This window comes from Rattus norvegicus, chromosome 6 (assembly GCF_021556685.1).
Source record: "Rattus norvegicus strain SHRSP/BbbUtx chromosome 6, alternate assembly SHRSP_T2T, whole genome shotgun sequence".
Lineage (NCBI taxonomy): Eukaryota > Metazoa > Chordata > Mammalia > Rodentia > Muridae > Rattus > Rattus norvegicus.
Genome location: NC_141539.1, coordinates 20,609,451 through 20,628,809, shown reverse-complemented (window position 1 = coordinate 20,628,809; position 19,359 = coordinate 20,609,451). Strand labels below are relative to the sequence as shown.

General features: G+C 43.6%; 1 protein-coding gene across 8 annotated transcripts in view; it reads right to left on the bottom strand.

Moving 5' to 3' along the window:
* Window positions 1-19,359, bottom strand: part of Map4k3 (mitogen-activated protein kinase kinase kinase kinase 3) — a 169,308-nt gene that overhangs the window by 70,107 nt on the left and 79,842 nt on the right. For all 8 annotated transcript variants that reach the window (XM_087552203.1, XM_087552206.1, XM_087552204.1 and 5 more), the window contains exon 3: window positions 8,645-8,735. In XM_087552203.1, the coding sequence (XP_087408329.1) occupies window positions 8,645-8,735 (91 nt within the window). The remainder of the gene's footprint in view (window positions 1-8,644; window positions 8,736-19,359) is intronic.

The window sequence follows — 19,359 nt, the reverse complement described above, 5'->3', positions numbered from 1 at the left end:
TGTAGGTTAGCCAGTACAGTGACTCTGCTCCAGGAACTCGACTGACCATGGAACTGCAATGACACCAGCCGGTTCAGCAACTCTCTCCCAGGAACTAGCTGACCATAAAGTTAGATTAAGATCTTAAAGAACAATCTTGAGAAACAGGAAGCATCTCCTTGTGATTTTTCACTGGTATTCTTGACATTTTCCAATGACGCCATCCCTACCCCCTTGGGTTGTGGTTTCTTCCTTTAAATACCCCTTTCCCCAGCTACTCCTTGTCGAACTCCTCTACTCCTGCGTGGGATACGAGTCTCGACCCCAGTGCACTGGTTCCTATCAATAAACCTCATGTTATTACAGCAAGGATGGTCTCATTTGAGTTCTTGGGGGGCTGCATCATTCTGAGACTTTAGTGAGGGTTTCCCCGCTCCGGGGGTCTTTCAATACCACATATTTTCTCCCGTGCAGAAACTAAAGCACTTAAAAGTACAGTAGGGGCTACTAGGGAAGACAAGAGAAGCCAGAAATGGGGGTGGGGGTTGAGGATGTGCAGGGCCTAAGCAAACTACACACTTATATCATGGAGTCACCACTGTCTTAGTGAGGACTGCCGTTACTGTGATGAAACATCTTGCTCAAAGCGACTCCAGGAGGACAGCGTTCATTTGGTTTACCCTCTCACACCACTGTTCATCACTGACTTAAGTCAGGACAGGAGTTCAAACAGGGCAGGGACCAATGTAGAGGCCAAGGGTCTTCCTCTCCCACAGTAATCACTAATTAACAAAGTACCCTACAGGCTTGCCTATAGCCTAATCTTATAGAGGTTATTTTCTTGAGATTCCCTCCTCTCAAACGACTCTAGCTTCTGTCAAACTATCAACAGGGAACTTAATAATTTATACAAATAATATACATCTATAATTTTTATAAGTAAATAATAGTTATACAAGTAATAATATATATTTATAATTTTTAATTAGAAATAAAGTTACAAGCATCTGATTTATAAAGAAAAGTTTGCTGAATTTTGGCTGTGTGCTATGAGACCCCATGGATGAAAATGTCTTGGCAAATCAAGGTTTTGTGGAGAGACAACATTCAAATTGGGTCTTGAAGTTCAAGTAGGCATTCACCAGGGAGAGATAGAGATGGGCCTGCGCAAAAGAATGGAAATTGGAAAGAAGACACCACATTTGAGAGACTGGCTAGTAGAACACATGCTACCTGAAGAGACGATGACCACAGAAGGTGCTAGAATAGGCTGGGTTGCACTGTAGAGCAGTTCTGGGAATGGACCCGTCGGTACAGCTACCTTCACTAGGAGAATCCTTAGTTTATCAACATCTCTCTTAAGATGTGGCATTTAAAACCAAGCACTATTCTGATGCTACACGAACAGTGCATTAAAAAGCAAGGTTGTTGGTATTAATAGGGGTCAAATATGGTGGTGTGTGGGGCGGAGGATCCTGCCACCAGACACAACTGGTAAGGTTGTAGCAAAAGTTCAGAACCCCAATAAAACTCATAATTGAGAATGGCAGGGGCTTGAAGTAGCTCCCAGTCAGGTTCCTGTCCTGGAGTATGTGACCACGACACCCCACTAGGAGGACCATGACAATCAGTCACGTAAGGATAACACCTGAAGTCCTTCCCCATGCAAACAGGGTGTCCCTAACTTCTCAGACTAGATCCCACCCCACAAATGTTTATAAGGTTCCTGTCAACAGGGAACAAATTGATAAGTCATTTCACCAAAGACCATCTGAGGGCACCTGTCATATTGAGCTGTAACACTCCAGGGCTTGTCTTCTCTCCAGAAACAGTAATTGAGCATCTAGCCGCCTGCCACCAGCTCTGGGAGTGGGGAGACAGTAACACTTTGGTCATTCTGGCCATGCCCAAGCCCCACGAGACCTTCCATTCCCCAGGCTGGGCTAAGGAGTCCCTGGCCTGCTACGCACCAGTGAGCAGAACAGCACTGGTGGTTGGGTTAAGTAGACCTAAGCATTGGCTTGGCTGTGTACACCTCGTGAGCTACCAGGGGGAAGAGGTCAGCTAGGTTGATAGTGTGGAATAGCGAGTTACCATGTTCTAAGGTAAGGCTGAAGAGAGTAAAGCCCTAAAGAAATCAGAAACCACTTAAGGCTGACAGTTTACCAGTGTGCCGTATAAATGGAATGGTCCACTACCACCACGGCTAGTGTAGGCATTTCTTCTGCTGTTTCTGATATGGTACATTCCACCATGGCTAGTGTAGGCATTTCTTCTGCTGTTTCTGATATGGTATATATACCACCATGGCTAGTGTAGGCATTTCTTCTGTTGTTTCTGACATGGTACATACCAGCAAACATAGCCCACAGAAACATGACCTGCTGGCCAGTAGCCACGTTTTAAGAACTCTCAGAATTGTTGGCTATGGTCTTATCCAAAATGCAGAAGGTGAGGAGGACTGGCTCGACGGTTAAAAGCACTTGTTCTTAATTGAGAACCTAGGTTCAATTCCCAGCACCCATGTATCAGGTCACAACGGTCTATAATTCCAGTCCCAGGGAATACATGGCCCCTGAGGGCATTGGACACATATGTGGTACACGTTAATGCATACAGGCAAAACAGTCAAGCATATTAAACAATAAAATAAATTTTAAAAATTAAAAAAGATGAGGGCACTTCTGTCTAGAAGTCACTATGCTAACATGTTTAATTTCTCCATGGAACCCAACAGCTATCTTCTTCACTCAAACGCCACAGTCCATTTCATATGGTGCATGTATATTGAACAATTATGTGGAGGGCAGAGGACGAATGTGGGTGTAAGTCTTGGGGATAAGGTCCACGTCTTCTGAGACAGGGCCTCTCACTGACCTTGAGCTTACCACTTAGACTAGGAAGCCCCGGCGGTTCGCCTGTCTCTGCATCCCTATCACTGCGATTGTAAGCTGGCTAGCAGGCCTGGTACTTTTATGTCCGTCTCGAGGGCTGAAGTGACGTCCTTGTGCCTGCAAGCCAACTGAGCTATTGTGCCATTCCTGGACTTCCATGTATATTGATTATCAATTCCTGGTTGGGTCTAACAAAGATTTCCTATCTGCAGGCTGATCTTCACTTGTATTATAATTTACCTTATAGTCATTTAGTTAATCACATTAAATTATTCCAAGAACTCAATGTAAAGTTTAAAATGTAAAGTTATCAACTGTTCTTTTTTAAGAATAAAAACATTACAATCAGAAGGGATTGATTTGGTATTGCTTTCCACAAAGGCCAGGTCATTTGCCAACTGTTAAGTGCTCGCTGATGACATGATTAATAATTTACTCATGATGTTTGCTGGGGAATGGCTGACATTTGATTTGATTGTATTTTTTACAAGTCATCTTTCTCCCTTTTGCAAATTAGTCATTGATTATCTCTAATCGTCAATGTCTCCTCTACTGTGAAAGGACATCTACTGACAGTGATGACAACCACATCTGCTGAACGTTCACCGTTGAGCTAGAGCTTACATAAATCTAAAAGCTTGGATTCATTTAAGGAGTCAGCTGCCTTGTAATTACCGAGTCACCTGTCTTGTGCTTCGGCTCCACATCAACAATGGCGTCCCTGCCCCTTCCAGCGTGAACAGTTCTCCACCGTACAGAAATGAACAGGGGACCAGTTTTCTGGTGTCTTTCGGGGCCACTGCCTCATCTTCCATCCCCTGCTTCATCTTACTTAAACACGGTGTTAGTTTATTCTAGCAGTGACTTCCTAGTTTATACAGGCAGAGAAATAATATGGCCCGCCATACATGCTGATACTACTTAAGATGCCAAAGCTGCTCACATTTGTAACATTCCATTTGGTTAAAATCTCCTGTTATAAAAAATAAATAAAGCCTGAATAGCCAGAATGTCTTAGAAAAAGGACTCCGTCTGTTCACAAATGTCCCCACTGTGATGATAAATCTGCAGGCCACTGGGTCATCACCGAGCCATCTGTCCAATAGGACCGGGCTGAGACAACCGGCCCAGTTTTCTCAGGCCAACAAATTATATGGGTCTTCCTGGCTAGGCATCTAAATTAAAATAAAAGTAACCACAAGACCAATGTGAAATGAACCAGCACTAATGTTCTGCCTCAATAAATGTTTAGAAGCCTTCTCTTATTTTGTAAAATTACCTTACTCATAAATGAATGAATGAATGTAAGTGTGTGTGTGTGTGTGTGTGTGTGTGTGTGTGTGTGTGTTGTGTCACTATTTTAATCTTCCAGTTTGATCTATATTAGAACTTATAGGGACAATGTTCTAACAACTGTTATATTGATATGAAAGTCTTATTCCTAAAATGTACTTTTTCATCTTCCCATACACCATAGATTTAAAATAATACATTGTTCACAAACACCGGAAAACAAAACCTGTGGTCAGAGTCACCTGGACCCCATCCTGCCTGCTGGAATGGCATGCCCAGCTACTTCTCCCTGGGAGAGCCCTCTGTCTAGCAATCATGGCACCACTGTAGTGACAAAGTGACTCAACTTTATCTAAGTCACCAGTGTGAAAACTATGAAGGTCAGTGAACACTAGATATTTTCATATGGGATAATTCACTGGGAGTCAAATTTGAAATCTGTTGGTTCATTTTAAAATAGATGTTCAAAACCATAAAGGCAGGTGTCCCACCCAGTGTGCTCTGTCCGTAGGGAATATAAAGTGACCAATTTATTCTAGCAACCCTCAGTACAGCCTGAAGTTCTCCAAAGTCTCAATCCCCTTGCAATCTGACAACACCAGCAGAAAACTGAGACCCAAATGAAGTGTTAGGCGTGCCAAGGCATCAGTGTGACGCTCAGGGCCTGATCTCACTGATAGCTGTGTTCACACTGGGACAGGTGAGGGAAGGATCTACACAAAGAACTCTATTGCCTTCGCCACTCTTCTGTAGTTAGAAAGTTTCAAAATCAAGGGTGCCCTTCAAAGGGTAACTGTGACAATAGTGACAACTTTAGTCTTTTTCTGTCTAAAAAAAGTTAGAAAGACCTGGGAGTTAAACTATCCTTGGCTCTAATGGGGTTAAAGGATATCTGGTGATTTTTTTCACAAATATTCAGAAAATATGCATTAAATATGCAGCATGCTATTAGTTAATTCTAAGTCACCAGAGGAAAGCTTAGCCTGTGTGGCCCTTGATAGACTTCATGCCGTGATGCTACACCCTGCTGAGATCATCAAGTACTCAGCGCTATGGATACTAAGTTGGGATCTCTCCACGAAGTGAGTGTAGACAGCCTGCTTGCTTGCTATAAAAAGGTCTTCTGGACCTTAGCCACTCACTGTGCGTCTACTCAGAAAAGCAGTGTCTGATCCCTCGGGGCAGGCCTGTCAGATCACATCTGCACTACATCCTTTTGTCTAACACTGCTATAGTACACTGTAACAGCAACACCAGAAGAACCTCGTGACAGAGCATTCTGGGGTTGTGCACCAAACCCCTACTCCCTTGACCTCTATAAAACAAGCTGTTCCATTTGGCTTTCTGGAGCTAAGTAGTCCTGTAGGCCAAAGAGGCATCAGTGAGGGAATGGGCAGGCGTACATCCTGCCAGTGACAAGCAACTGAGCCTCAAGGAGAAAGCGGTTCTATTACATCCTGTTTTCTTATCTGTGAAAGAGCAGGCTGCAGGACAAGATCTCTCTGTCCTTTCCAGCTTGAATACAATACAAACCTAATTCTTAGGATTCCATGCCCCTCTTTGGTCCAAGTCTGTACTTAATCAGGAATAAAGACTCTGCAGAAAGGAAGGAAGGACTGCTATTTTATTCTTCTGGATGCTTTCAAGTCTGCACCATTGGTAATGCCAATGGCAGAACAGTCACTGGTCTACAGTACCATCTTCCTGTTACATTCCCACAGTACTAAAGAACACGGTTTTATTTTTTAAAATGACCATAACTTTGTTTTAATTTTGGTTTGAGGTGGGGGCAGAATTCACTATAACCTTTTTTTCGTAATAAATCCCTGTATTTCCTTAGAGGCATTCAGAGTGTCAACAAAACAGCCTCGATGTTTACAGCTACAGAGTGGTGTTCAGTGGACAGAACAACAGTGATCTCCGTATACGCTGCTTTAGAGACACCTGAAGATGGAAAAATAAACCCGAGATAAAACCAAAAGAAAAAAACAAAACAGAACCAAAACTACTGTCCCCACATATAACTAATTTGTGCTGTGCACCAACAAGAAGCTGCTTTAATTTCCATGCCAATTGACACCCACCCCCCAGACTGTACCAGGCAAGGTTGGTGGCTACTGAAGATACCACCAGGACAGGGCTAGCTAAAGACACCCTTGGTAGTGTGTTAACTATACAAAAAAAGACACTGTACAATTTAAAAACAAATCTTACACAGCCTTACATTTCAATTCTTTTCTTTAAAAGGAGTGAGTTGTGTGTGTGTGGGGGGGAGTAAATGATTTATAGACAAGAAAACTGTGCTGGAACAACTTATTCATTCATCATCTTCCTCTTTTCCTCATCCTCCTCACTGTCTTCCTCTTCCTTCTTTTTCTTGCTCTTCTCAGCCTTGACCACCCCCTTTCTCACTGCATCAGGTTTTCCTTTAGCTCTGTAGGCAGCGATATCCTTCTCATACTTCTCCTTCAGCTTGGCGGCCTTCTTCTCACAGGGCTGCTTGTCATCCGTGGCCGTGTTGGTCCACATCTCTCCTAGTTTCTTTGCACATCACCAATGGATAGGCCAGGATGCTTGCCTTTGACTTTTGGGCGGTACTCAGAACAGAACAAGAAGAAGGCTGAAGGAGGCCCCTTGGGGGCATTGGGGTCCTTGAACTTCTCTTTGGTCTCTCCTTTGGGGGGTGTGTTTTCATTTCTCTTTCATAACGAGCCTTGTCAGCCTTTGCCATGTCTTCACATTTCCCCTTCTCTTTAGCAGACATGGTCTCTGAGCACTTCCAGGAGAACTCTAAAGTGTTAACAGAAGCATCCGGGTGCGTCTTCTTGTGCTCCTCCCGCAGGTTTGCACAGAGAATGCGTATGAGGGCATTCTGCCTCTCGGCTCCTTAGGATCTCCTTTGCCCATGTTTAGTGATTTTCCTCCGCGAGGCACAGAGTCGCCCAGTGCCCGTCTGGCTCTCGCTTGCCCCTGTGCTGTCTCTATGGAGCTCAATGTACTGCAATGGCTGTGAGAGCGGGAGCCAGACGCAGCCTCCTCATTCTCTCCTCTGTCACTTTCTCAATATCATCTTTACATTTGGATAGACCTAAAAAAAAATAAACTTGGTGCTAACCCTTTCAGGGGTCTTGTTTGTAAGTTGGACATAACATGTACTGGGGCACGCACACTGCTCACGGTGTTGACATAATCACAGAGGCACTGCTATGGTCTGAGGACCATGCTGGTGGCGGCACTAACATGCGGTGAGTGTTGCTATGTTCAACGGGTAGCCCTTTACCATCCACATGTTCTTTCGTCTCGTCCTCCTGGGTACCAACCCCACCAGTGCTGTCACCTCCATTTACAGAGGAGGAGCTGGGACAGGAGGTGACAAAATAATCTGCCATCACCCACATCGTTAACTGCCAATGGAAGGAGGATTCTGACCTTTCCACTCAACCCTAACTTCTACACCACACTGCTGTCTTCCTGCAGGAAGGCTGCGGCCGTTTTACCACATGAAGGCCATTGAATAAGTAGGTTTGGCTTCATATGTTGTACAGTGCTTTTCAAACATGATTAGAACCATGTCCCAGGGAAGCACAGGCTTTCCTTCCAAGACCAGCCTGCCCTAGGAAGCAGCAGGGAAACAAGGCGTTTTGGAGCGGTGATTTTTACTGTATCTGGAATCAATTATTAGTACCCTAAACTTAATTGATTTTAGGAGACTGCTTCTCAAGCCTGGACAGTGACTGCCCTGCTGGGCCTACTCCCACCACATGGGCAGGTGCTGAGATGGACTTGTTGGGCTGCTACCATCGTGCTGAGAGCTAAGAATGCACACAGGACTGTACAATAGCACTGACCTACCCCGTCCCTTTCCCGTCTCCATCCAAACTACCCTGCTTCCCGAGTGCAGCTACAGTGAGGGGAAGAGCTGGTCTGGTTTGTTACACAGACTGAGGAGACAAAGGACAGACCTCCCGGGCTCTTTTCTCTCTTCTGCTCAGCAGTGTTCTGTATGTGGGTTATGTGAGAACGGAGCCTGTAACGGGCATCCCGGCCTCCAACATAACAGAGGAAAACATTCTCCACTCTTCCTGGTAGGAGGATTTTAAGAAGTTACGAGGTCATGACGTCACACTCAGTGAACAAGCAGAAGTGAGAGGAGTCAGGTAAGTCTGGGGGAACCCTCTATGGCACATGATTTGATGAAGCTGGCCTGGTCCTGCCAAAATAGCACAAGAGCTAGGACTACAGCCAGAGGTTCACTTTGGGACCTGGAAAAGTGTGGTGTGGAAAGAATTATAGTTCCTAGTCTTTTGAACAAAATGAAGCAAAAGAAAGAGGCCAGAAGCATAAAACATTAAAAAAAAAAACTTAAAAGAAAAGAGTCTATCTTCTAAGCAAGGATCACAAATCTCAGCGCTGGAGTCAATGTTATTCTGTTAGTGATAGAACAGTACTGCTTTTCAAAAGGGAGATGAACAATGTACCTGAGATAACTTCCAAAATAAGCAACGATGTTTGCATGTTTGCAGTCTTTCATCATAATGATTTCTTGCTGTACAACCGCGAAGTCTTCTCCTAGGACACAGAGCAAGCATGTTGGACACTGAATAGGTAAAATGCTCATTTACTTTAAAGCATGTGAGGGTGATTATACTTAGGATTAACTATTACACAGCTAATGAATTTTATATCCAACACAACCAATGCCTTGACATTACTTTTAACAACAATCTCAGTCCTGGCTTCTGTACAGAATACTGTACTTCGGTGAAAAGTACGAATGCCCAACCCAAACTTCTGGGTCCCAATTCTGTTCTCACTAAGCGCTTAGACAAATTACTATCTCTGTGCTAATTTCCTGCTCAGTAAAGTAATGACTATTGACCTCACAGAGCCGAGTGAGTTACTACCTACAAAATGCCTGGCAGGGTGATTTCCATACACACATTTCCTGCTAGTACTGGCACACCTTTGGGCACTGCAACTAGGAATACATACTATACGAACGACCTTCACTAGGAAATGCCCATGGCTTCCCTTTGTTACTGAACAACATCTGGCTGGTTGTAGCGGCACATACCTATAGACAGGCTGGAAAGGAAGAGGCAGGAGAATCATTGAATAACCCTGGATAGAAATCCAGCAGAAAGATATGATCCTTTTTAAAGTTAAAGACCACTGGTCCAGCGGTGTGTGAGCTCTGCAGTGGGGACGGCCCACATTGAGCAGTGTGAGTTAAGGTGACTCCCATATGCAGCATCTCCACTTAGGCCACTTAGGAAAGGTATTCCACCTATACCTGGACAAACTATCAGGCATCTGCCCTGTCCCCTGCTTGGCCAAATTCTTCAAAATAAGACCTGGCAACCTTAGAGAGCCATCATACGGTGGGATGTTCAAAGAGTACTTGTCAGGGAGAAAGAGAGGTGCAGGAATGTGAACCAGAGGTACTGTAGAGCGAAAACAAAGGGGAGAGAGTGCTCATGGCTAAGCCAAAGCAACTCAAGTTTCAGTATTATAATCAAAGACAGCTCAATAAAGCGGATGTTAGTGACTGCTCACATCCAAGCATGAGGCTGTCAGAGTAAAAAGTCCTGGCATTTCTGGTCGTGGCTTCTTCCTATTGTAAATGTTGCTGAGACCTGAAATAGCCTAGTCAGGAACCATGCCAACCCCGACTCAAGTCCGCCCCACTGTAAGTCCTAATCACAATGGAAGAAGTAGTGAGGAAGGGAGGATTCTCAGAACTTAACTACTTCAGCTTGTGTGTGCAAAACCACAGCTTCCTGGAAGGAGGAGAGGGAAGTCTTCAAACTCCACATGACTGAGTCTCCTTAAGTGTTTCACCCTCTATGGCATCTCAAGAGGAAATAATAGTCATCCTAAGACTACAGGACTGGAACCAAGTTCCATGGCCATGTGGAGTATTCTGGAGGGTCTGTACACGGCCTTCTCACTCGTCCTAGAATATCACTGGCTGCAGTCAGATGGATGAGTTGTTCCTGGTAAGGTTGAGCTAGTCAGCACAGTACGTGACTTTCAGGGGCTGAGGCGCTCTTTCTGGGGTAGGCCTAAGGGTCATTAATGGTCATTGTAAAGAGTGTTGATCCGTGCAGGGCTGGTACTTATGGAATAACAAGTACCTCCTCTGGTAAGATGCATACATATCTGCACAAGACCAGCTCTCCTGAATCATGGGGCCACCTTCATGGGCTTCTCTTACCTATTAACTACAACAAAGTTCTCGTGTAGTGATCTTTACATACATCACATCTGTGTTTCCTCTAGGACAGGATCAGGCCTAACTCATTTCTGTATCCTTAGCAGATGATGCATGACTGCATGACTTTCCTCCAGGGGGACATCAGTTGAGAACACCAGCACTGGCGTTAAGTTTTAAGCAACAACTGGCATGGCTTCTACTTTGAGCCATTTACTCTTCTTTTTCTCTCAGTGGCTTTAAGCTTTCACCAATGTTTCCCATGAAATGTTATTGATCCAACTATGTATTCCCTCTCCTCCAAGTCAACCTCCAAGCCAACTGTGAGCAACAAGTTAACTCCTACATTTCAAAATCCAAAGAAAGTGTTCATACATTCAATTTCTAGAGATAAGTGAAATGCGTAAGTCTAGGTAGGAAGAAAGAAAATACAGCTTAATACATTAGTAACCCAAAGGAGTTGAATAGCTGACTCAGAAGACTTTCTTCAAAGCTTGTATGAAAGTCCAAAGAGGCATAAACAAGGAAAACATTCCTAATACACTTAACTGTGATACCAAAGAGTACTTTACTTATATGAATTCAGATTTCAGAAGGTGCACCCCTCCCCCCCAAAAAAGGCCCTGAAAACCAATGATGGTCCCTGGGGGTGAATGTTACATGGCAAAGGGCCTTGCAGGTATGATAAAAGTGATGACCCTGAGATGGGAGAGCATCCTGACATCAGGTGAGTCATACTGGAGACAACAGGACAACCGGAGCAGGGCGCCCGCCACAGCACTGGCTCTGGAGGCAGAGCAAGGGGCCAAGAATGTTGCTTCAGAAACTGGGAAAGGCAAGAAAGTAGATTCTCCTTTAGGAACTCAGGACTGACATACAAACAAATGGAGAAGCTAGGGAAATAAATCACACACACACCTGATCAAAGGCCCTTTCATAGGGATGCCAACCTTACCCAACAGGGCAATGGCAATCTTTACAACAAATGCTGAGAGAACTGGATAGTCACATGCCAAAAACAGTACTCTGCATGTATAGAGACAAAAATGACTCAGAAAAGGCTTAAAACCTAATCAAGACCAGAAACTATCAAGTTCCTATGAAAAACAAGCGAAAACATTTGTAATATTGGTCTTAGCAAATGATATCAGGAACAAGACCCAAAACAAAACAATGACAAACAGTAAGACTGTGTCACATTCAACCTTTGTGTAAAAAAAGAGACAGAAAAGGCATCCTTGTCTATGGAGAAAAACATCTGCAGACCATCTACCTGGTAAGAAGAAAACACCTGGCAGACCATCCACCTGGTAAGAAGAAAACCCTGGCAGACCATCCACCTGGTAAGAAAAAAACACCTGTAGTCCACCTGCCTGATAAGGGGTTACTGTGTAAAATACAGGAAGCAAACAAACAACTCCACTAAAAACTGAATCAAGAGTGAAGGGGTAACGTAATTTTCATAAGATGTACAAAAGTCAAACATCATATATAATCTAAAAATACATACAATTTTCACTTGTCATTTTTTAATATTTGAAATTACAAAGAATAAGCTGAGAATATCAAGAAATTGGACCCTTTGGGCATGGGTGGTAAGCATGTGAAACTGTACAGCTGCTATTGTTAAGGGGAGCCCACAAGAGAAGATCACTCAGACACAGTTTATAGCCAACTGAAAGTCTTCATTCCAGCTGGCTAGGACTACACTCAGGTATTTGGGTTAGGTGTTTTGTATTAATCTCAGTTTACTTCGTCCTCATTTTAAGTGTTACAGTTTGGATGGAAAGGTATCCTGGCAGTTGGGAGCCAAGAAATACCACAAAGTCACACCGAACACCAAACTCAAATGAGATTTATTGGGAGGGTGGCTACTTGTGCTCCATTTAAGCAGCAGAGAACTGAACAGAACGCAGGGTTTATGTTAGGCTTCTTTGGGTGGGGGGAGAGGTGTGGCGCTTTCCTGGGTGGCCTGGGATTAGAGGTATTATGTGTCCTGATTTTGGGGCAAACTTGAGGATTGGTGGGATTTTTTTCCTGTAGGGTGGGGCTGAGAACAGCAGTTAGAGCTGTTAGGGAAGTCTGGGGCAGGGGGTAGAGGTGGGTGACAGTCATGCACAAGCCTTCATAGTTGAAAAAGTTTACAAAGGGAGTGTCTGCCCAGCACAGAGAATGCCTTCCTCACCAGGGAGTATCTGGCCACTTAAGTTGTGAGTAGCCCTTGTCTTGGCTGACCTCACCTAACTGTCTACAGTAGCCTGAGGGTTGATTCTTATTCTGACTGGGCTAACCATGGGACCCTGCATTCCCAACTGCATGGCCAACTACATCAGAGAATAAACTCAGTTAAGCTACTGGTACCCTGTGCCCCCCAGAACATAACAAGTCCTTCATTTGACTCATTCCTATAGAAGCAAAGGGGAATGTGACCGGGCAAGACAGTGCAGAGGCTCCTGCACAGAGAATTACCAAACTCTACCCGAGGAGCCCAAGGTCAAGATGCCTTAGCCAGCTTCTGCTAAACTGCCTGTGCAGAGACCCCTCCAGCTCGCCCCTTATCTTAGCTTCTGCAAAGCCCCCTGAAGCTGCCGAGCAAGATGCCACGATGTGCCTTTTGGCTTTTTGTTGTCGACACTTGGACTACACTTAGGACCTGAACACCTGAGTGAAGTCCCACCCGCCTGGGATAATAAAGAATTTTCAATTGCTATAAATTGACTGAGGTCATCTCTGGTAGGGTCCCTGTAACACTATGGAAAACAATTCTAAGGTTTCTCCAAATTAGATCCATACAACCCAGCAATACTGCTTGTTAGTAAATACTCAAAAGAATGGGACACATGATCTGAGCATATCCGCAACACCAGCATATCACAACAGCAATCACCTAATACTCACTGCCACATAAACGGCTAGGGACATGTTAACACTTACACAACGTTATATACATACACACACAACAAAGTATCATTCAGCCATAAAATAAAAAGGAGACCCTGGCATGTGCCTTGTTAGTGAAAATTCCTGAAGAAGCTATGTCTGGCTGTGAATGAAAGACCCCAGGAAGGAGTCTGTGTGCAGAGACTGATGGACCAACTGGACATCTAATACTGTGGAGAGATTGGAATTTTACAGGTCTAGAGCATAACCGCCTTAAACTTGGCCTAGTTTTAGCCTTCTGGAATATCTCTGCCAGATTCTGTAGAGGAACTAACATCCTGTAATAATAAATAGAGACCTTTTAGAATCTACTGACTTAGCAGACCACTAGCTTCCGCCAAAAAGCTAGGAATGTCACTGGAGACCTATAGAATAGATAGCATCCTAGACCTATAAAGGAGTAGATAGTGTCTTACAATTATAGAATAGCTAGGATCTTAGACCCATAAAATAGACAAGTGTCTTAGACCTACAGAATTGCTCCCCCTTCCTGCTGTACCCTCCTGTTCGGTGTACTCAGCAATGCTAACATATTTTAAACTTGCCTTGATTTATGAATTTCTTTGTTCTGTAAAACTGTGTCCATGTTGGGAATTGGGGTACTCTCCATCTGTGTTCCTGGGCCATGCCACTGCGAATAGCTCCAGAGTACACTAGCTTTCATTCCTTTTAAGATGTAAATGGTATTGTATGTCGATGGCTTCAACATGAATGGAACTAAAGGCTAATATGCTAAATAAAAAGCCAGTGACACAAAGAAAAGTTCTACATAATTCTAACCTATATGAAGAATTAGCATAGCCAATCTAACAGAAAATAGTCACTATCAAAGACTCTAGGAGGAGTAGGACAGAGAATAGATGTTCAGAGAGTCCAAACTTCAATCATACAAGATCACACACTCTGTTGTATAATATTCTTCTTATAGCAACAAGACTATTTTATACCTAAAGTTATTAAGGGGGGGGTGGATCAGGCTCTATACTCTACTAAGAGAGGGTCCTAGGGACACAGAGAAGTTTAAACATGGACTGTAGAAAACAAACAAGGTTTCTTGTCCCAATGTTGTCACATTAAAAACAAAGTGCTAATAAGTAATGATCCACTGATCAAAGGTGGAAACGAGGAACAAAGGGCAGATAAAATAGAACACCCCGAGTTACTTTACTTCTAAGCGTCAGTAATTTCAGGGGGAAATCCCTCGTCTATCCAGTGCCGTCTGTCTGGAGTTTGTAACATGGTCTGATACAGTAGAGTGGCTAAGCAACAGTGCATCCTTTGAACAGTATCATAAATGATGTCATGACAACTCTACCCGTTATGACAACAGACACAAGGCAGTGCGGCGCAAACAAGTGGTGCCCAGGGGTCTGCTCAAGGACACAGGTGCCGGGGAAGTTCCTTCCCAAAAGACCTGTCCGTCTATGATGAATCATGAGGATGGAGTGCCTTACCAACCTGTAGACACAGAGAACTTACACCAAAAGCTGACAGGGAAGCAAGAAATAATTACCACCGTGGAAAAACGAGTGGGTGAGCCTTACCAGCATCCTGTCACTTTTAACTACTGTACTGCAGTTTAATGCAAGCTGCTCTCACAGAACAAAAATTAAAAAAAAAAAATCTACCCCTCCTCCCATGACTGTTCCTGCTCATCTCTGTCGCATCTTTCACTGTGTTGGAATGGGATACATGCTCTTGTTTCGGAGACTTTCTCCTATAGCTGATAGCTAATTAATCACATGTCTGTCTGAACTTACGTCCTACTTCAGTAACTGGTACTGTAGGTGACAAGTAGTTACTCGCAACTTTAAAGACAGACTTTAAGTCATTAAGGAAGGAAGACTCAGGTCGTCTGTGGCAGACAGGATGCCCCTTGTCCAGTCTGAGCCGAAGGCCCCCGTGTGCGTGCACTGAGCTCCATGCTGCCTGCCAGCTTCAGTGGAACCAGTTATCTTGACCTGTCTTTACATTTTGTTCAGACTGGGTCTCAAGAGTTGGCAGTGTTCTAGCCTAAGCAAATTTAAGAGCAAAGAAGCAGACCTTTAATCTCACAGAATCGGGCTCACTAATGCACTCACGGAAAAGGAGGGAAACGGAGGGGCAGTGAACCATTTCAGCAAGTGCACAGAAAGCAGTTACTCCAGGATAACCCTGTCTGGACAAGAGTGGAGCTGAGGTGAAGTCCAAACAAAGCAGTGTTTTTTTTTTTTTTTTTTTTTTAAAAGGATTTATTTATTATATATGAGTACACTGTAGCTGTCTTCAGACACACCAGAAGAGGGCATCAGATCTCATTACAGATGGTTGTGAGCCACCATGTGGTTGCTGGGATTTGAACTCAGGACCTCTGGAAGAGCAGTCAGTGCTCTTAACCGCTGAGCCATCTCTCCAGCCCCCAAAGCAGTGTTTTGATAGGCTAAGAACGAAGCCACACACTGGGCTGCAAGACAAAGGCAAGGTCCACTCTTTTGGACTATGAAGTCACAACAGACTGGCTGCTGTATCATCCAAGTTATAAAGCAACATGATTCTTTTGAGACTTATTTTATTTTAATCTGTATGAATGTTTTACCTGCATGTATTCTATGGTTTGCTCCTGATGGCTGTGGAGGCCAAGACAATATTGTCCCTTTGGAACTACAATTGTAGGTGGTTATTAGCAACTAAGTGAGACCTTGTAACTGAACCCCAATCCTCTGTAAGAACTGCTGACCCCAGAGAATATTAAAAGAGTCCTAGCTCAACAGAATTAAAGACCCAGAAATGAACCCACACACCTATGGTCACTTGATTTTTGACAAAGGATCCAAAACCATCAAATTGAAAAAAGACAGCATTTTCAGCAAATGGTGCTGGTTCAACTGGAGGTCAACATGTAGAAGAATGCAGATCGATCCATGCTTATCACCCTGTACAAAGCTTAAGTCCAAGTGGATCAAGGACCTCCACATCAAACCAGATACACTCAAACTAAGAGAAGAAAAACTAGGGAAGCATCTGGAACACATGGGCACTGGAAAAAATTTCCTGAACAAAACACCAATGGCTTATGCTCTAAGATCAAGAATCGACAAATGGGATCTCATAAAACTGCAAAGCTTCTGTAAGGCAAAGGACACTGGTTAGGACAAAACGGCAACCAACACATTGGGAAAAGATCTTTACCAATCCTACAACAGATAGAGGCCTTATATCCAAAATATACAAAGAACTCAAGAAGTTAGACCGCAGGGAGACAAATAACCCTATTAAAAAATGGGGCTCAGAGCTAAACAAAGAATTCACAGCTGAGGAATGCCGAATGGCTGAGAAACACCTAAAGAAATGTTCAACATCTTTAGTCATAAGGGAAATGCAAATCAAAACAACCCTGAGATTTCACCTCACACCAGTGAGAATGGCTAAGATCAAAAACTCAGGTGACAGCAGATGCTGGAGAGGATGCGGAGAAAGAGGAACATTCCTCCATTGTTGGTGGGATTGCAGACTGGTACAACCATTCTGGAAATCAGTCTGGAGGTTCCTCAGAAAATTGGACATTGAACTGCCTGAGGATCCAGCTATACCTCTCTTGGGCATATACCCAAAAGATGCCCCAGCATATAACAAAGACACGTGCTCTACTATGTTCATAGCAGCCTTATTTATAATAGCCAGAAGTTGGAAAGAACCCAGATGCCCTTCAACAGAGGAATGGATACAGAAAATGTGGTACATCTACACAATGGAATATTACTCAGCTATCAAAAACAATGACTTTATGAAATTCGTAGGCAAATGGTTGAAACTGGAAAATATCATCCTGAGTGAGGTAACCCAATCACAGAAAAACACACATGGTATGCACTCATTGATAAGTGGCTATTAGCCCAAATGCTTGAATTACCCTAGATTCCTAGAACAAATGAAACTCAAGACGGATGATCAAAATGTGAATGCTTCACTCCTTCTTTAAAAGGGGAATAAGAATACCCTTGGCAGGGAATAGAGAGGCAAAGATTAAAACATAGACAGAAGGAACACCTATTCAGAGCCTGCCCCACATGTGGCCCATATATATACAGCCATCCAATTAGACAAGATGGATGAAGCAAAGAAGTGCAGGCCGACAGGAGCCGGATGTAGATCGCTCCTGAGAGACACAGCCAGAATACAGCAAATACAGAGGCGAATGCCAGCAGCAAACCACTGAACTGAGAATAGGACCCCCGTTGAAGGAATCAGAGAAAGAACTGGAAGAGCTTGAAGGGGCTCGAGACCCCATATGTACAACAATGTCAAGCAACCAGAGCTTCCAGGGACTAAGCCACTACCTAAAGACTATACATGGACTGACCCTGGACTCTGACCTCATAGGTAGCAATGAATATCCTAGTAAGAGCACCAGTGGAAGGGGAAGCCCTGGGTCCTGCTAAGACTGAACCCCCAGTGAACTAGATTGTTGGGGGGAGGGCGGCAATGGGGGGAGGATGGGGAGGGGAACACCCATAAAGGAGGGGAGGGGGAGGGATTAGGGGGATGTTTGCCCAGAAACCGGGAAGGGGAATAACACTCGAAATGTAAATAAGAAATACTCAAGTTAATTAAAAAAAAAAAAAAAAGAGCCCTAGCTCTATATTAATTAGAAGTACTTCAAAGTACTTTAGTTTAACTATAAGAAATAGGGGTAATAACATAAGGATTAAACGCATGCACCTTCTCCAGGCCAGTGGCACAAATGGAGTTTGAATAAACGTTAGCTATTGTAGTAACAGACACCATGGCTCGCACTAACTCATCCCTATTTCCATGTTCGTCTCTGTGCTGTCGTCACTCATTTGATTTATCAACAAGTATTCCCTGAGCGCCTAGGAGACACTGGGACTCTTGTGGAAAACTAAGTTTGTCCTCCTAGAAATGCTAGTCTAGGGAAGTCTGTGGCACCATGTTCTTTTTAATGTGAAAGGGTTTTAATGCTAAGAATATGGACTTATCATGGGGAAAGACATGATGCTCCTCATTGACCTGTGACAAGACAGTGAGTGCTTTTGGGACAGTATCATATTTTGTATTGAAAACTCCAACACTAACCAGGAAGAGTCTTAACGCAATACTCAGTACTTGTAGCAGTTTTTAAATTCTTGGCATTTTATAGTTCTCATTATATATTCATGTGTCTTGCTTTCATATTCTTCTGATCCACACATGTGCACAACTAAAACAGCTGCTATCAAACAAATAACAGCTAAGGGATGATCTCTGCAATTCAGCGATTTCAGCCCTAAAACCAGGAAAATCTTATGCAAAAGCTGATGAAACTGCCACCAATTTACAGCAGATGGTGTTAAAGAAACAAGTTACTACATACAGGGAATCTTTTTTTTTTTTTTTTGGTTCTTTTTTTCGGAGCTGGGGACCGAACCCAGGGCCTTGCGCTTCCTAGGTAAGCGCTCTACCACTGAGCTAAATCCCCAACCCCACATACAGGGAATCTTAAAGGTCAAACAAACTCTCCAACTTCTTAGGAACTGACTATACAAACCCCCAAATCCCACTGTACACCCTAGCCATGTGCTCAAGCCCAGACTACAGCCCCAGGCTCAGTGCTTGGCTCTAACCTGGCATTTTATCACTTACCACTCATAGAGAAATCACCTTTCTTTCTTTGACCATTTGCACGCATGTGAACATGCACACAGGCGTTGGGGTGGGAAGAGTATTAACATAGACACACATATATGTACATATAGTACAGCACAATTTAGAGCTAAGTTCTCCACACTAGTATGTGGGCAACAGCTACATACTAGACTTACGTATTAATTTCCACATTTGATTTTCCATTGGACGTGTATCAGTGTCAGACAGTGTATACACATATTCATAGAAATTCATACAGATATCCATATATACACAAGTATCTGGGGGGAGAGAGAAACAAACCAACTCCATTTTCCATACTGTTTCACGTTTGTCTCTGTCACTGAATGTCAACACAGCCCAGTTCTCATTCTGGGGTGGTAACTACATCTTATGGGTTAAAAAAGAAATGGCCCC